This window comes from Sinocyclocheilus anshuiensis, unplaced genomic scaffold (assembly GCF_001515605.1).
Source record: "Sinocyclocheilus anshuiensis isolate Anshui unplaced genomic scaffold, SAMN03320099.WGS_v1.1 scaffold1425, whole genome shotgun sequence".
Lineage (NCBI taxonomy): Eukaryota > Metazoa > Chordata > Actinopteri > Cypriniformes > Cyprinidae > Sinocyclocheilus > Sinocyclocheilus anshuiensis.
The window spans coordinates 403,945-420,218 of NW_015551044.1; the positions used below are offsets into that span (position 1 = coordinate 403,945).

At 36.1% G+C, this 16,274-nt stretch overlaps 4 protein-coding genes across 4 annotated transcripts in view; 2 read left to right on the forward strand and 2 right to left on the reverse strand.

Annotated features, from left to right (window-relative positions):
* Positions 1–4,721, forward strand: part of LOC107661562 (rap guanine nucleotide exchange factor 1-like) — a 43,724-nt gene extending 39,003 nt beyond the window's left edge. Inside the window, 5 exon segments of the mRNA XM_016451199.1 lie at positions 416–494; positions 663–764; positions 890–987; positions 2,040–2,168; positions 3,720–4,721. Coding sequence (XP_016306685.1) covers positions 416–494; positions 663–764; positions 890–987; positions 2,040–2,168; positions 3,720–3,870 — 559 coding nt within the window. The 3' untranslated portion in view covers positions 3,871–4,721.
* A 3,128-nt stretch (positions 4,722–7,849) lies between these two features.
* Positions 7,850–10,973, reverse strand: LOC107661633 (uridine-cytidine kinase 1). The gene is made up of 7 exons (XM_016451298.1): positions 10,710–10,973; positions 10,188–10,347; positions 9,286–9,382; positions 9,034–9,176; positions 8,460–8,554; positions 8,312–8,360; positions 7,850–8,220 (listed from the first exon to the last, which is right to left on the reverse strand). Exons 1-7 carry the CDS (start codon positions 10,797–10,799, stop codon positions 8,021–8,023), a joined length of 834 nt encoding a protein of 277 aa, XP_016306784.1. The 5' UTR covers positions 10,800–10,973; the 3' UTR covers positions 7,850–8,020.
* Positions 10,974–11,827: 854 nt separating this feature from the next.
* Positions 11,828–13,472, reverse strand: dnlz (DNL-type zinc finger). Its single transcript, XM_016451299.1, has 3 exons — positions 13,095–13,472; positions 12,854–12,993; positions 11,828–12,091 (listed from the first exon to the last, which is right to left on the reverse strand). Exons 1-3 carry the CDS (start codon positions 13,371–13,373, stop codon positions 11,929–11,931), a joined length of 582 nt encoding a protein of 193 aa, XP_016306785.1. The 5' UTR covers positions 13,374–13,472; the 3' UTR covers positions 11,828–11,928.
* A 2,618-nt stretch (positions 13,473–16,090) lies between these two features.
* The window catches only part of lrrc8aa (leucine rich repeat containing 8 VRAC subunit Aa), a 30,690-nt gene continuing 30,506 nt past the window's right edge, over positions 16,091–16,274 (forward strand). The window contains exon 1 of the mRNA XM_016451200.1: positions 16,091–16,220. The gene's annotated coding sequence lies outside the window, so the exon portion shown is untranslated. The remainder of the gene's footprint in view (positions 16,221–16,274) is intronic.

A 16,274-nucleotide genomic window follows, 5' to 3' on the forward strand; every position in this document is an offset into this window, starting at 1 on the left:
TAAGTTGTATTTACAACACTGTTCCAGAACACTTCAACCCAAATATTCAGATGTGTCCAGCGCATTTTATGGAGGAGAAGGACTGTTTCCTGGGAGAGTAGCCTACAATGCCGGTGTCTGTTTCTATAAAGTTGGGCAATTCCAACTTTACAAGGACAGTCTGGCACTTCTGACTCACAGCCTGTAAGGACATTTTTATATTTAAAGAATTTGCCACTGACGATTCAAACGCGAGTTTTGAGTTGACAGGCTGCCATCAAGAATTTTGAGTTTCTGTGTGTATATGATATGACAATAGTTTTTTATCAAGCTGTAACCCTATATTCCACCCTCATGCCCTACTACATATTCCCCATACTCGCTCAATATGTCGTCCATGTGTGTGTACTGAAATGTGATTCCTCCTGTCCACTAGGGTGCGCTCTATCATCATCCAGCAGGAGAAAGCTCAGGACAGAGAGAAACTGCTGCTCAAATTCATCAAAATCATGAAGGTAACTCGAGTAACACACACACATGTGAACATTACCATGCCAAAATCTTGATCATCCACAATCAATTACTCTAAACTGCTTTAGGCTCTATTTGTGGCTGTGGGGTGATTCTGAATGCATCACTCTCTGTGTTTTCTGAGTGATTTAATGGTTTTGTCTCACTCGTAGCACTTGCGGAAACTGAATAACTTCAACTCTTATTTGGCGATTCTCTCGGCGCTGGACTCTGCACCAATCAGACGACTGGAATGGCAGAAACAGACGTCTGAGGTCAGTCACACCAGTCTGACTTCCTTCTCACTGCCAAACCTAACACAACTGAAGAAAATCATCCAATAGTAGCCAATCATATGAAATACAAAAAGACTGTCTTTCATCTTTCTCTGTGTTTCCAGGGTTTGGAGGAGTACTGCACCTTGATTGACAGTTCATCGTCCTTCCGAGCGTACAGAGCGGCGCTAGCAGAAGTGGAGCCGCCATGCATACCATACCTGTGAGTTTATGTGTAAAACAAAACTAAACTCTACTAAAATAAAAAACAGGAGTCAGAAAATGAACTGAAATTAAGTAATGAATCGGCAAATAAAGCATTTTGTGCTCATTAAAGACGGCTTGTCTAGTGCCAAGGACTGTCTAGTGAAATCTGCCCGTTTCGCAGCTTTTGATAGTCAGAGAAGCACAAATTCCTTGGTTTGACTAATTTTGTGAGGTTCATGACATTGAATTTTGACCTGCATAAAAATATGTGCCCGAGTGTTATTTTAGTATTACTTATGTATTATTATAGTATTTATTATGATTTTAAATTAGCTTTTAATTATTATATTTTCATTTTAAATTTTAGTAAATTTGTTTTGTGCTTTTGTCATTTTTATTATTTTTAATTTTTAATTTTTATTTAGCTTTGTTTGTTTCAGTCATTTTATTCATTTTATTTCTACAACAAACTGTTTTTAAGCACCAGTGTTGTTTTAGTATTATTTATGTATTTATTAATATTTTAAATGACCTTTTAATTTCATATTTTCAGTTTTCGTTTTAATTTTAGATTAAAGTTTAGTCATTTTGTTTTGTGCTTTTGTCCTTTTTTATTAGGTTTTTAAGCTTTATTTTTATTTCAGTCATTTTTAGTCATTTTATTTCTTCAAGAAACTTATTTTAGTTAGTTGCCAAGGCAATGTTTCTCATTTTCATTTAAGTTAAAGTTTTTCATCTTATTTTTCCACTTTTTCATTTTATTTTATTTACTGAAACTGATTTTTAATAGATTTTGTTGCCAATAACAAATACTGACATGCCCATCTGATGTTTTCTACACGTCTGCTGAATTTCAACAAAAAATTACTTTATTAAATAAAACTAAACAGTAACTCATTTCACTGCTGAAAACAACTCAACTAAAATATAGCTAATTAAAAATTTATCAATAAAAATAAACATTCAAAACTGCATTAATCTGATGTGAATTATATATACATGCCAGTTATTGAAGATTGTTTAATGTTCCATGTTTTAGTTTTGCTAATAATGTTGTTTTGTTGACAGGGGTTTGATCCTACAGGACTTGACTTTCGTTCACCTCGGAAACCCGGATTTTATTGACGGTAAAGTGAATTTCTCCAAGCGCTGGCAGCAGTTCAACATTCTGGACAGCATGAGACGCTTCCAGCAAGTGTGAGTAATCTGCTGGTCTGAAACCCAGCGTTTGACGAACATGAGATTAGATTATATGCGATTCAAGCTGCAGTCCAAAACTCTGCCGTAGACTTTGCTCTAACAGACTTGTAGAATGAAGCAACGAGGCATGAAAGACCGTGGTCAAATTAAACATCATTTAATTAATTAGTTAATCATAATTATTGCATAAAAGTCATAATTTTGAGATACTGAACCCAAAAATAATTAACATGAGTTAAAAAGTTGAAGTGATGACAAAAAAAAAAACAATTATGACAGTCATAATTATGACAGAAAATGCACAATTGTCACATAAAAAGTAAAAAAAAAACAGTTATAAGTCAAGTTATAAGTCATTATGAGATAAAAAGTCAAAATTGACAAACAATAATGGCAGTCATATTTATTATGACAGTCATAATTATGACACAATTATGACCGCCATGATTATGACAAAAAGTAATAATTGACATGAAAATAACATAAGTCAAAGTTATGAGATACAAGAGTCAAGAGATAAAAAGACAAAAGACATTGACAAAAACAATTATGAAAAAGTTATAATTATCACATAAAATGCACAATTTTGACATAAAACCTCAAAATTATCATTAAAAGTCATTATGACATATGTCGAAATTGAGATACTGAGTGATTATGAGATTAAATGATGAAATTGACAAAAAACATAATTATGACCAAGTCAGTAATTTTCCACCAAGTCAAAATTGACATAAGAAGGCATAATTATGACATAGAAATTCAAAATTGAGATACTGAGTCACTACGAAATAAAGAATCAGAATTATGAACGATTATGGCCAGAAAAAACAAACTATTCGAAAAGTCGAAATAAGATAAACATGTATAACTATGATTTACGAAAACATTATTTTTTTCCCCCATATATTTTAGAGCTGGAACTATGTGTTTTTTTAAAGTATACGATTTTTATTTATGCACATTATTATGAATTAGTTTATTATAAAATTGATTATTGATTAATATTTAATGTTGTATACATTTGTGATCCTGGACCACAAAACCAATCATAAGTGTCAATTTTTCGAAATTGATATTTATAAATCATATGAAAGCTGAATAAATAAGCTTTCTATTGAAATATGGTTTGTTGGGATAGGACAATATTTGACTGAGATACAACTATTTGAAAATCTGGAATCTGAGGGTGCAAAAAAAATCTAAATATTGAGAAAATCACCTTTAAAGTTGTCCAAATTAAGTCTTTAGCAATGCATATTACTGATCAAAAATTAAGTTTTAATATATTTACGGTAGGAAATTTACAAAATATCTTCATGGAACATGATCTTTACTTAATATCCTAATGATTTTTGGCATAAAAGAAAAATCGATAATTTTGACCCATACAATGTATTTTTGGCTAATGCTACAAATATACCTGTGCTACTTATGACTGGTTTTGTGGTCCAGGGTCACATTTCATATATCAGTTGCAGATTTCACTAGTAACTGATTTAAAAAATTGGTTCCATTATTAATTTTTATCTTTAATCGTCTTTGTAGACACTACGAACTGAAACGGAATGAAGACATCGTCTCATTCTTCAACGACTTTAGCGATCACCTGGCAGAGGAGGCATTATGGGAGCTCTCGCTCAAGATCAAACCACGAAACATCTCGCGGCGCAGGACGGAGCGCGAGGAGAAGACCTAGAACCTGAAATCTAGAACCTCAGAGACAATTTACGGTGAGACCTGAACCTCCTGCAGAACCTTGGGAACCCACGCTAGAGTTCTTAATCCGGTTCTGGAGCTGAATCAACACACGCAAGCTCCTATTTGCACCAATAAACTGAGACATTGGCAGTATTTTTCCCTGACTGTTGACTTTAAAAACTCACGAGGGGAATCCCAATTCAGTATAGATATACAGATATGCACTCGCGCGCGCACAGAGGGCTCGAGAGGACCCCAACGCTGTGATATAAAGCTAAATCCTCACAACTTTCCATGTTTGCGTGTGTTGATGTGTGGCTGTACAGAAAGACACGCTCTAAGAGGGCTTGGATCATTTGATATTAATACACTGTGCCTGATGGAGTGAGTTCGTGTTTGTTTGTCCCGCTCGGACGTACCGTGTGACCTTCCAAAGGTCTGATTCAACCTATGATTCGCCCATTTGGAAATGGGTCGATTGGGAAACGGGCAGACATGTGTGCAATCTTATAAGCGTTTTATAAGGAATATTCACTGATCTGTTGAAATTAATATGTTTTGACAGACGCGGTGAGTAATGGAATATATGGAATATATTAATTTGAAAATTAAAGAATGAACTGGACATTTGGACTAATTTTTCACATCATCTTGCTATATTGTTTTGTGTGTGATCATGTGCACCCCTCATTATAACTGTTTACCCCGTCACATGGCTGACAGCCCCTCGATTTTCCAAATAAATCAAGAACGTGCTTTTTTACCTTAAAATAAAGAAAATTTTAAATTGTGACATTATTTTCATGACTTTTTCTTTTCATGCACATTTCTTTCTCTTCCCAATTCTCAGTAGCTTGCAAAATGCAAAAAATAATTATTACATTAAAAAATACATGAATATAAAAATATAAATGTTCATTTAAAATCAATTTAATTAGTAAAATCAATACTTATTAAAAAGTAAAGTGCATTTGTAAGGTACAAATATAATGGTAGTATTTGTTGTACTGTGAATTAAATTGATCTTAATTTGAAGCAGAAAAATGGGTCACATTCATAAAATGAAAACATAAATTTAAAAAAATTTACATTTTTCATAAAGCCTTTATGCAATTTTTTCACAAGTTTACATGAAAATGGTTTATGAAAGATTCAAACAGAAAATCATTAAATTATTCAATGCATAAAAAAGCTTTACAAATCACAACGAAAATTGTTCATGCTTTATGAATAAGGCTGGAGCTATATATATATATATATATATAATCTTGAGCTTAATTGTTATGAATAAAGTGTCATAATGCAAAAAAACATTTAAAAAATAAACTTAATGGCTTTTTTTCTTCATCCAAATCTAATTTATATTTTTTGTAGCTTTTGTTTATTGCAAAAAATGACCTTAACATTTACCGAAGCAGACTGTGATATCACAGAGAGGGGCGGGGCTCAGTTTGACCGTGCGTGTGGATGTTTTTTTGTTTTTTGGGATGTGTATGATATGTTCTGTATAAATGTACATGTACAGTTGTGATGTATAATCTCCCATCATGTAGAGAGGGCAGAGGAAATATATTTTCAAACCAAACGAGTCATGCACTAAAATAACACGAGGACTGAATATGCTGTAATCTCTGGGCATCAGAGTGTGTGTGTGTGTGTGTGTGTGAGAATGTGGTTTTTCTACAGAACGTCGTTATTCACATATGGGAGAAGGGATGCTGAAGCTGCTTTCTTCAGTGTGTGTGTGTGTGTGTGTGTGTGTGTGTGTGTGTGTGGGGACTTAAACCTGAATACACACAGACTCAGGGGGACTCGTGTCACGGTGGGGACCTAAATTGAGGTCCCCACGGGTAAATAAGCTAATAAATCACACAGAATGAAGTTTTTTGAAAATCTAAAAATGCAGAAAGTTTCCTGTAAGGGGTAGGTCTGTGATGTTTACCGACTTCTGGGATTTTTTTCCCTGTTATACCTATAACATCCTGTATATTCAACCACCAATAAAACTGCTCTTTGTATTGTATGTGTATTTTTCCAACTCTACATTTAGCACGTTTACACCTACAAAAAGTGCCATACTAGTACCATTACTAAAGAAATTATTACTTTTATTCAGCAGTGCATTAAATTGTTCAAAGATGACAGTAAAGGCATTTATAATGTTACAAAAGAATTCCATTTCAAATAAATGCTGTTCTTTTGAACTTTCTATTCATCAAAAAAATGCATAACGGTTTCCACTAAAATATTCGATAGCACAGCTGTTTTCAATATTGATAATAATCAGAAATGTTTCTTGAGCAGCAAATCAGCATATTAGAATGATTTCTGAAGGATCATGTGATACAAGACTGGAGTAATGATGCTGAAAATTCAGCTTTGATCACCACAATCAGTTACATTTTAGCATATTCACATAGAAAATGGTTATTTTAAGTTGTAATAACATTTCACAATATTACTTTTTACTGTATTTTTTGGTCAAATAAATGCAGCTTTGGTGAGCAGAAGAGACAAACATTTTTGTAAAACATTGAAAAATCTTACTGACCCAAAACTATCCAACAATAGTGTATCTTGGAGTATTATGTAAATATCATGATCAATGAATAGGGTAATCAATCTTTATCAAGTTACTATCATGGTACTATCACGTTATAGTAATACCATGATTTTCTTTGTGGATAGTATTTTTTTCTTTTTGGAAATTCAGAATCAGTACTATGGTACAATACTACCACATACCTTGAACTAATAGCATGTTTCTCGGACATACACAATGGTATTTATGTGTAAATAGTCATTTAAGTACCATGGTATTTCCATTAGTGGTGTAACGGTACACGTATCGTGTACCGAACTCCCGAGCACCCCCTTTGCGGCCATTATGCACCCTCAATATGCACTTCTGCCGAGCACTTCTGTTTTAATGTCATAAATGTCTTTTTTTATTGTTGTTAGCATAACTGTTGCAAATAAACATACATTTTATATTTTAAAAAGTTTTTAAAAATGCTATATAATATATAAAAAATATTATATATAAAACTTTTTAAAATATAAAATTGATATTTTTTTTATGCCGGTGTCCATCAGCGAATCTGCTGACGGACACCGCTGCGTTGTCACAGGAACATGCCAGCTGAAGATAATGAGGAAATTACATCGTTCCCTTTGCCAAGTGCATTCCAAACTACTACATAATGGCACGCACGTGCCCTGCTCACTCCAAAGGGATAGGAATGATCACTTCCATTTGGAATTTGCCCCGTGAACCGTTCGGTACACCATACGCGCACCGCTACACCCCTAATTTCCATCTATTACTATGCTACATCATCACCTTCATTTGTATAGTGCTTTTCATAGTACTATGAAAAACAGTGTACAAATAAATGAAATGAATTTTCATTATTTCGTCTATCTGACACTATTTCTTTTATGAAACACAATGTAAAATGTACAAAAAAGAATTAGACGTTTAGTAACATAAGCATGTTCTCTTTAATGTTTAAAAAAGGTTTGTACAAGAAAAATGCAAAATCTGATTACAAATAAAGAACCATTTTAAAATATTCACATTTAGCAACAAATTACAGAGTGAGGTGAACAACATAAATTATACAGAACATTAAAAATAAAGTGATAGTGAGATTAATATTTTAAATCACTGTAATTCACAAGAAGTATTTTACTTCATTCATTTCCTGTCTTATCCTGACCAAACAGGAGTTTATGATCTAGACAAGGCAGTGTGTTAAAAAGCCATTATACTTGATGACACGCAACTTTTCACTTCACAAGATATTAACTGATGGACTGGAGTGGTGTGGATTACTTGAGGATTATTGTGATGTTTTTATCAGCTGTTTGGACTCTCATTCTGACGGCACCCATTCACTGCAGAGCATCCATTGGTGAGCAAGTGATGCAATGCTACATTTTTTTTCAAATCTTTTCCCATGAAGAAACTCATCTACATCTTGGATGGCCTGAGAGTGTGATCATTTTCATCAAATTCTAATTTTTGGAAAAAATATTCCTTTTAATTCTATGAAAAGAGAGCCTGACAGAGATGTGTGTGTTGGAAGCATGCAGAAAATTCAAGCTTTCGGGTTTTTTGATCGTATGACTCTCTTCTGTGTGTGTTAATGTGGTCGTGTGCTGGGCTCCAGTAGGGGGCGTTTCACCGGCATGCTCCCGCCTCCGCTAGATTTCTCGCTGTGTTCGGCCACGCCCCTCTTTAGACTCCGCCCGTGGGCGTGTCCATTGACAGAACCCCTCTGCCATTTGCAGATGTCACCATTGAGGATGTCCTGAATATGCTGCACAATCAGGTTTATTGCCACTAAAGAAGATTCAAAAGACAAAAGAGAAGCAACAGTTTAGAAAACCAAGGTTTATTTTTGAACATTTATTGCCTTTTGACTCATATTTACCCATGTTATCAACTCCACGAGGTATTATGACATCTGCATATTTCTTGGTCTGAGGTTGGAGAGAGATTTCAGATGTCATGAATGCATCATATAACTATAACACAACTATCCAATGTCAGTTCAGCTTTTGTTATGTGTGTTTTCTCACCGGAAGGCAGAACTCTTCAAAGGCTGGTTTAACAAACGTGGTGTACTGCGTGAGAATCTGTTCCAGATCTCGACCTCTTCTCATGTCGCGCAGAACTAAACGCACAAAAAACATGCTGTTATACAGGCAACATACAGCTAGGGTGATTAATATTTTATATTTCCATCAAATTAAAATTAAAGATATGAAATTTTGACTGAAAACTAAATTAAATAAATATACAAGTTTGGGGTCAGTAAGATTAGTAGATTTTTTTTATTATTAATATTTTTATTTAGCAAGGAAACATTAAATTGATCAAAACTGTCAGTAAAGACATGTTGCAAAAGACTAAGTAATTTAAACTTTATTTTAAATAAATGCTGTTCTTTTGAACTTTCTATTCATCAAAGAATCCTAAAAAAGTGTCAGTTTCCAAGCACACAAAAAAACTGGTCTCAATAGTAAAAATGCATTTTAATAATAAAAGGTGCTATAAAAAATATTATTATATAAAATACATAAAAAGGTTCTCTCTACTGCACAGAAATGACTTGGTATGATCCGTTTGATTTACCGATAATTTGTGCATTACCTCTGCGAGACAGGCGTACGTCTGAGTCTGTGTCCACAAACAGCTTCATGTGGAACATGTCTCTGACTTCCTGTGTGTAGAACACCAGAATCCCCTCAAACAGCACCACATCAGCAGGATACACACATATCTTCTCTGGCAGCCTACACACACAGTCGACAGTCAGACAAACACACGCTATCAAAGTACACATAAAGAGAAAGTGTGTCAGTGCTCAACGTAACATTATGAGGGAAAAGCGTGTCTTATTGCCTGGAATGGGTGACGAAGTCATACGTGGGAACCTCCACCACCTTTCCTTCTATGATGTCCTTCAGCGTCTGACACATTAACTCCGTATCAAACGCATCTGAGAGAGAGAAAACTTAATAGTGCATTAACCCTCTAAGCGCCAAAGTCGCAAAATTGCGACAAGACGTCGTACTTAATAAAATAGACTGTAGTTCCTAATATGGTGTAATATCCTTTGGATCCAGCGCCCCAAAGAGGTGGGAGTGGCTGTGGTAGACGTGGTCGTGCTGTGCGTGGGAGAGCCGGGAGACGTGGTAGAGGCAGCAGGGGTGATCTGGATCTAAATAGGGCTGGAAATAGCGATGACAGTGGTGGCTGGGCTTATTTGAGAAATTAAGAAGTGTATCAGGACTGGATCAAACGCTTTGATGAGCCTGTTGGTAATTTAGTACTTTCTCCTGTTTTATTGTTGGTTTCCTCTTTTCTGATCATTTGGAATGAGGATAAAAAGACAAAAAAAAAACATGCAAATAAGTTCAAACATCAATTCAATATCTACTATTTCCTGAATATTATGAAATTCAAGATGGCCGCCTCTGGTGACGTCATAATATGCAAATTAGACGAGTATATTTACACCCCACGTGAACTTTCGGTCATGCCCAACATTTTTCTAATTTACAGTAGATCTCTATCTTTAAGCCCTTTCAAGCCACAAGCTTTTGAAATCTTGATGTCAAAATCCAGCATTTCCCCCCAAAATCCCTGGCGCCTAAAGGGTTAAAAACGACATTTAATGACCCTCATGTCGTTCCGCATCTGTTTCCCTGAACTTTTCTTGCAATGGCTTTGTGTTTTAAGGACATAAATATCAAATCACAGCATCTTTACACACGGTTGAATTATTCCTTATTGTTTTTTACCTGGATGGTCAAAGTTGTACTGGCCTTTCAAAGCTTTGGCCTTCTGTTCTGGAGTGAGAACCCGGTAGAAACTGTCCTGGCTGACGATAGTGACCTTCCTCTGGTGATGATCCACCTTATTCTGACCCAAAAGCTCCATGATTTTTGCACACACTGTGGACTGACAGGAGAAAAACAGCCGTTACTGTCCTGGACTGACAATCTAGTAGTGTCTATTTGCAATTGCATCAGCCTGAATATCATTCCAGATGCTGATACAAGAGGACACTATATGTTAATACAAGGGCCTGTTGCTATTGCTACAGGTTATCTGTGAAAAATTACTACATTTCCCTGTCTGTAATTACATTTTGCATGCTGTTCTTGCATGCATTTCACTGAAATGCAAACATGCACTATATATTTAAGGCACAAAAGAGGTTGACTGTGACTTGGCTAAAAGAAAACAGTTGGTTTGCATGCATCAAAACGCCTATAACAGCAATATGCATCAGTTTCCATCATGCATGTAGTGTTTCGTACCTTTCCGCCGGCCGTTCCTCCGCTCACCCCGATCAGGAAAGGACTGTGCCGCGGCCGCTCAGTTTCACACAGCAGTCCGGCTGAATTCATGCTGGTACAGTAACAAAAACGGCGTTTTCTTCAAGTATGGAGTCCGGGTGAATGCATAAACTCGTTCTTTAGATGATCGGTCACCAGTTGGAGGCTGTCAGGGCGGCGTATGATCGATTACAGCCTAGTTTCACTATCAGCCACGGCCGATAAGTAGTACTATAGTTAGTAAATGTTTAACATTTCTGTTCCTCCAGGGGGCGCTAGGTGACTCAGAAGGGCGAGTCCCCATTGAGGATCATTCAAATGTCATGACGTGTTTTGTCTTACTGGAGACATTTGTAGATTAGAAAGTATCATCTTTTAAATCTACAAATGTCCGCGATTGATTCCTGACATGTGAGTGGAAACCGCTTCAGAAGAATGCGGTTTTAAAGCAGCCGAGGTAGTAACTGCTAACGATTGTGATTGGTCCGTTTGGTGCAGCGCTGAGAAAAGTAACAGGTGTCATGTGACTGTCTATGCGATGTTTCTTCAGCAGTCTAGATAATAATTTACAATTGAGAAATGATACTGATAAACTTTCATTTATGTTGAACTGAGAATAGATTGTATAGAACTGAAGTAGGAAAAATATTTTTTATCCCGATCGCTAAGCCCCGCCCATCCTGTGCATGTTTGTTGATGCCATTCTACCTGTTTTCGCTTCTGAACGTGACTGCGTCACAGCATGCTACGCAAAGTCCACGAAACGTGTAATCAAATAGTGTAATCAAACCATCTTCAAACATTTTGTATTTCTGCTTTTTTGATTCATTTTAAGTTCTTTTTTTTAAATGAACAAACATTTCCCTTTAATTGAAAGGGAAAAAAATAACTTTTTTTTTTAAATAAAATATATTTAAAACATAAATATATTAATATATACATATGTAACTCGTAAACAAACGCGAAAAGGTGTTGCAATAACAGTATTGATTTAGTTGTATTCATGTTTACCAGTCGAAGGTCGCTGATAAAGTGTGACGAGTTTGAAAATATCATTCAAGTGAAAATGTTGCAGTGACCACAAGGGGGGACCAAACACTTAAAAACAACTTCTCCAAAGTGATTAGATGGTTGTTTTAATGCTTTATTAAGAAAAATATAACAATAATAAATGTCCAGTGATGCAATTGACAAATGTCAATCATGTTTTGTCTGAATCATCGCTCAGATGTGTTGGTTTCGGATCATCTGGATTATTTCTTGACGCCTCCTTTATTGATTCCCCTGCAAAAATTTCCAGGGCCTCGTCCCCTTGAACTCTTCGGACTGATTCTCCTTTAGCAGCCAAGATTTCCTCTATGTTTCTATGGCAACACAGAACATACAGCAAGTCAAAGTTTTTGTCATAATGCTTTGGGTTTTCCAACTCGGGGCCCAGGGGATTAAGTTAGATTAAAATATATTTCCTCTATGTTTCTATGGCAACACAGAACATACAGCAAGTCAAAGTTTTTGTCATAATGCTTCGGGTTTTCCAACTCGGGGCCCAGGGGATTAAGTTAGATTAAAATAAATAATAAAAATTAGTTTAAAATAAATAATAAATCTAGCAGTACAGTACTATAGTTAGTAGAAATAATACTGTAATGTAATGAAACGAAAACATTTCAAACAATATTTTGCACATGTATAATTAATTTTAAATAAAAATACATTTTAAATGGGGGTTTTCGACGTGTGTGTAGACTGTACGATGCATGCGCTAGCATGATAAATCACACTTTAGCAGTTGTAGTTTTTGTGTGTGCTGAAAAAAAGTGGAAGCGGTGAAAGAGGAAGGGATAAGAGCTTGAGGCAAGCAGTTTTATGTTGAAGCGCCATGTCGCATTTTTATTGGGTGGTCAGTAAACCTGGATCGTAGCAGCAAACACACTGTGCGATGATCATGCTGAATCGTAGGCTATCTTTGACCGTTGACCTTCGTGACAACAACAGTCGTCTTTGAACCTCACTCACTGTATGACATAAGAGCACCTATTAGGAGCCACAATTGTTTCCCGATGTCAATCTTTCGTCTGGGACAGCCGAAAATCATGCAGTGTGTTTAGGGCTTCAAACATACACACCTTTTCCCCTCCAGGTCAGAGAACCACTTCAGATTATCAGCGATCACGTGGTGGTTTTTACAGCCAGGGCAAGTTACAATGACAACACCCTTGTGATAGGCTATCTTGGATATTTTCTTCATAGAGCGGGTGGAGCACACCTAGAGACAAAATATAAAATTAAATGACTGAACATTACCTAAGTAGTCAAAAGTTCCCCTAAATAAGAAGTCAAGCACAGACAGAAGAAGTATAATCTTACTTTGCAGGTGTAAACCAGGTGATAGTGTGTTGACTGCAGCTGTCCAATGGCTTCAGTCCTGCTTCCAGAAGTTGTGAAGCTCCTGCAGAAACTCAATCTGCCTCCGCTGTGTGACACAGAAGTCCCCAGTAACGAATGAGAGAAATGTAAGGTGTTCGGAGCTCTTTTCTGTGCCTCCTCATGTTTGCCTCTAGCAGTACTACATGATGTTTTGGGTACCGCACCACGTGATCTGGGAATTCTCGGTCTGAATAAAAAGAAACATAATCGAGAAGTCATTATGTGCTAACTGTTCTGTTTAAACACAAGCAATCTCTTTACTGACGCTGAAATGTCATATTTGTCATATGCGAGTTGAATCACTCGTCGCTTGCCGATGACGCACCGAAGCCCCGCCCATCATGTTTATCCGCCAGTGACATGTGGATTACATCAATTTGAGATGAAAGACGCAAAAGTATGTTTTTCCCCGTGTTAATGTTATGTTATATGTTATAAAATATATTATTAAAATAATATTATTATTCAAATTAAGAAAAAAAATATTCTCAATAAACGATGAGATTCAGTTGTTTTATATATTTTTTATAATATTTAATGTAATATTTAGCTTGAACTTTGGTATCTAGATATTTGATTATTTTTAATAAATAAATTAAAATGTAAAATAATTGTTTTTGAAGAAAAAGAAGACATTTTGTTTCTTTAAAATCATCCCAGAGAACAACAAAAAGGATCATACACATTACACTTAATCATCTAATAATGATCACATTTTTATACATGTAATATAACGTGTGACAATGTGATCATTATTAAATGATTAGGTTGTTTTGGGTGTGACTGTAACATTTCCTCTGCTGCTTTCCTGGCCAAATATTATTATTTATTCTTATATTATACTTTTTTTTATGTTGATATATATATATATATGGTCCATATATATGACTTATATATACAATCATCGTACTAGTAAATACACGAAAATGTATGATGTCATAGTAACTTTCCGTTATTCAACAGTTGTGGCTCTTCTCGTCTGTGTCTTGCGACAGTTCCTTCGGTTGCAGTAAACGACCTTCATCGCAGAAGGATAGTCTGCAGCGTCCGCTCCGCGCTGCGTCAGTCACGCCCGCTCGTGCTGTATCAGCGCAGCTCCACTCAACGCGCCGCAGCTCCATGGCCTACTATGGCGAAGATCTGGCTCCTGAATATTAAGTGACCCACGCTGCCGTTGCTTAGTAACGTTGTCGCAGCGTCCGTCACGTAACCTAATTAAATATTCATAATCACAGCCTTCAAAAAGGAATGCCAATTAATGTGTATGCTGGATATACACTGTATTGCCAAAAGTATTGGGACACCCCCTTCTAATGAACAGGTTTGACTACTTTAATAATTTCCATGAGTACAAATCTTAATGTTTAAGCATATAATGATATTCTAGTGTGAAGGAGTGACAAAATCTCATCTCCAAACACCAATGATTTGTACATATGGGTACAGTCATTTTAAACACTTCTAAAACTGTTGCAACAGAGATATTTTTAAATACATGAATTATGTTTCCTCTTTGTCGCCACAGTTTTGGAAGTGCCTTTTTCTGTTCTAAAGAAGGGTGTGTCCTAATACTTTTGTCCACAAGTCATTGGTGTTTGGTGATGAGTTTTTGGCTCAAGGTCTGCATTTAAAGTCACACCAGAGGTGTTCAGCTGGCTTTCTGCAGACCTGTCAAGTTCTTCCACACTGACTGAATCAATCATTTCTTTTTGAACCTTGAATTATACACAGAGGCATTGTCGTGTTAGAATGCTTAAACATTAAGATTTGTACTCGTGGAAATTACTAAAGTAGTCAAACCTGTTCATTAGAAGAGGGTGACCCAATACTTTTGGCAACATATTTGGTTTAATGTAGGAAAAGTCACTACAAAAAGGGCTAAATAAACTTATCACTGCATCTAAACCAACAACATGCCTGTTAGATCCTGTACCCACTAAATTACTGCGGAGACCAGGACAACTAGATGAGCCCCAGATACAGATCCCCTGTAAAGACCTTGTCTCAGACGACCACCGGGACAAGACCACAGGAACCAGATGAGTCCTCTGCACAATGTGACATTGCTGCAGCCTGGAATTGAACTGCTGGTTTCGTCTGGTCAGAGGAGAACTGGCCCCCTGACTGAGCCTGGTTTCTCCCAAGGTTTTTTCTCCATTCTGTCACCGATGGAGTTTTGGTTCCTTGCCGCTGTCGCCTCTGGCTTGCTTAGTTGGGGACACTTCATTTCCAGCGATATCGTTGACTTGATTGCAAATGATTGCAAAGATACTATTTAAACTGAACTGAGCTGGATGATGACATCACTGAATTCAATGATGAACTGTCTTTAACTGAAAAATGAGTGTTTACTATTGTCATTTTGCATTATTGACACACTATTTTCCTAATTAATGCTGTTCAGTTGCTTTGACACAATCTGTATTGTTAAAAGCGCTATATAAATAAAGGTGACTTGACTTGACTTGACTACAAAAAGGGAAAAAAATCTTAAAAAGAGGTTGATAACATTTTAAACATATCATTAAAGAAGAGGACCATACAATAAAATTAAATTGTTCTCTTTTAAAGTTAATATTCTAATAATAGTAATAATAACATTTACATTTATGCATTTGGTAGATGCTTTTTATACTTGCTTTTTGCAATTTGTAAACAACAACAACAATAATACAATATATAATAATAATATATAAGATATATTCAGTATAATATATAATATGTATATAAGATTGTATATCTATTGCCATGCAAATAAAGCTCCATTAAATTGAAAAGATTCGTTAAGCCATCAGACTATGGCCCAGAGAGTCTCTATCAGCCAATTAGGTGCGTCTACCGCTCTAACGTAAATTTACGTCATTAATGTTAATGAGCTGAGCCTTCGCCGTAGTAGAATTCGAAGGTTCGGCTGACGCCAGTTCCTGGGCGTGGTTTATCCGCGTTCCTCAACTCTTTCCACGGGCTGCGGGAGTGTGAGGCTGCCGCTGTGGATCGTGGATCAGAGGAAAGACATGTATCAGTTATGCGCCACAGGAGCCAGAGATCCACTCAGTAACGAGGCCGGTGAGTTGCGCCGGATGTGTGTGTGAGTGTGTGTGTGTGTGTGTGTGTGTGTGT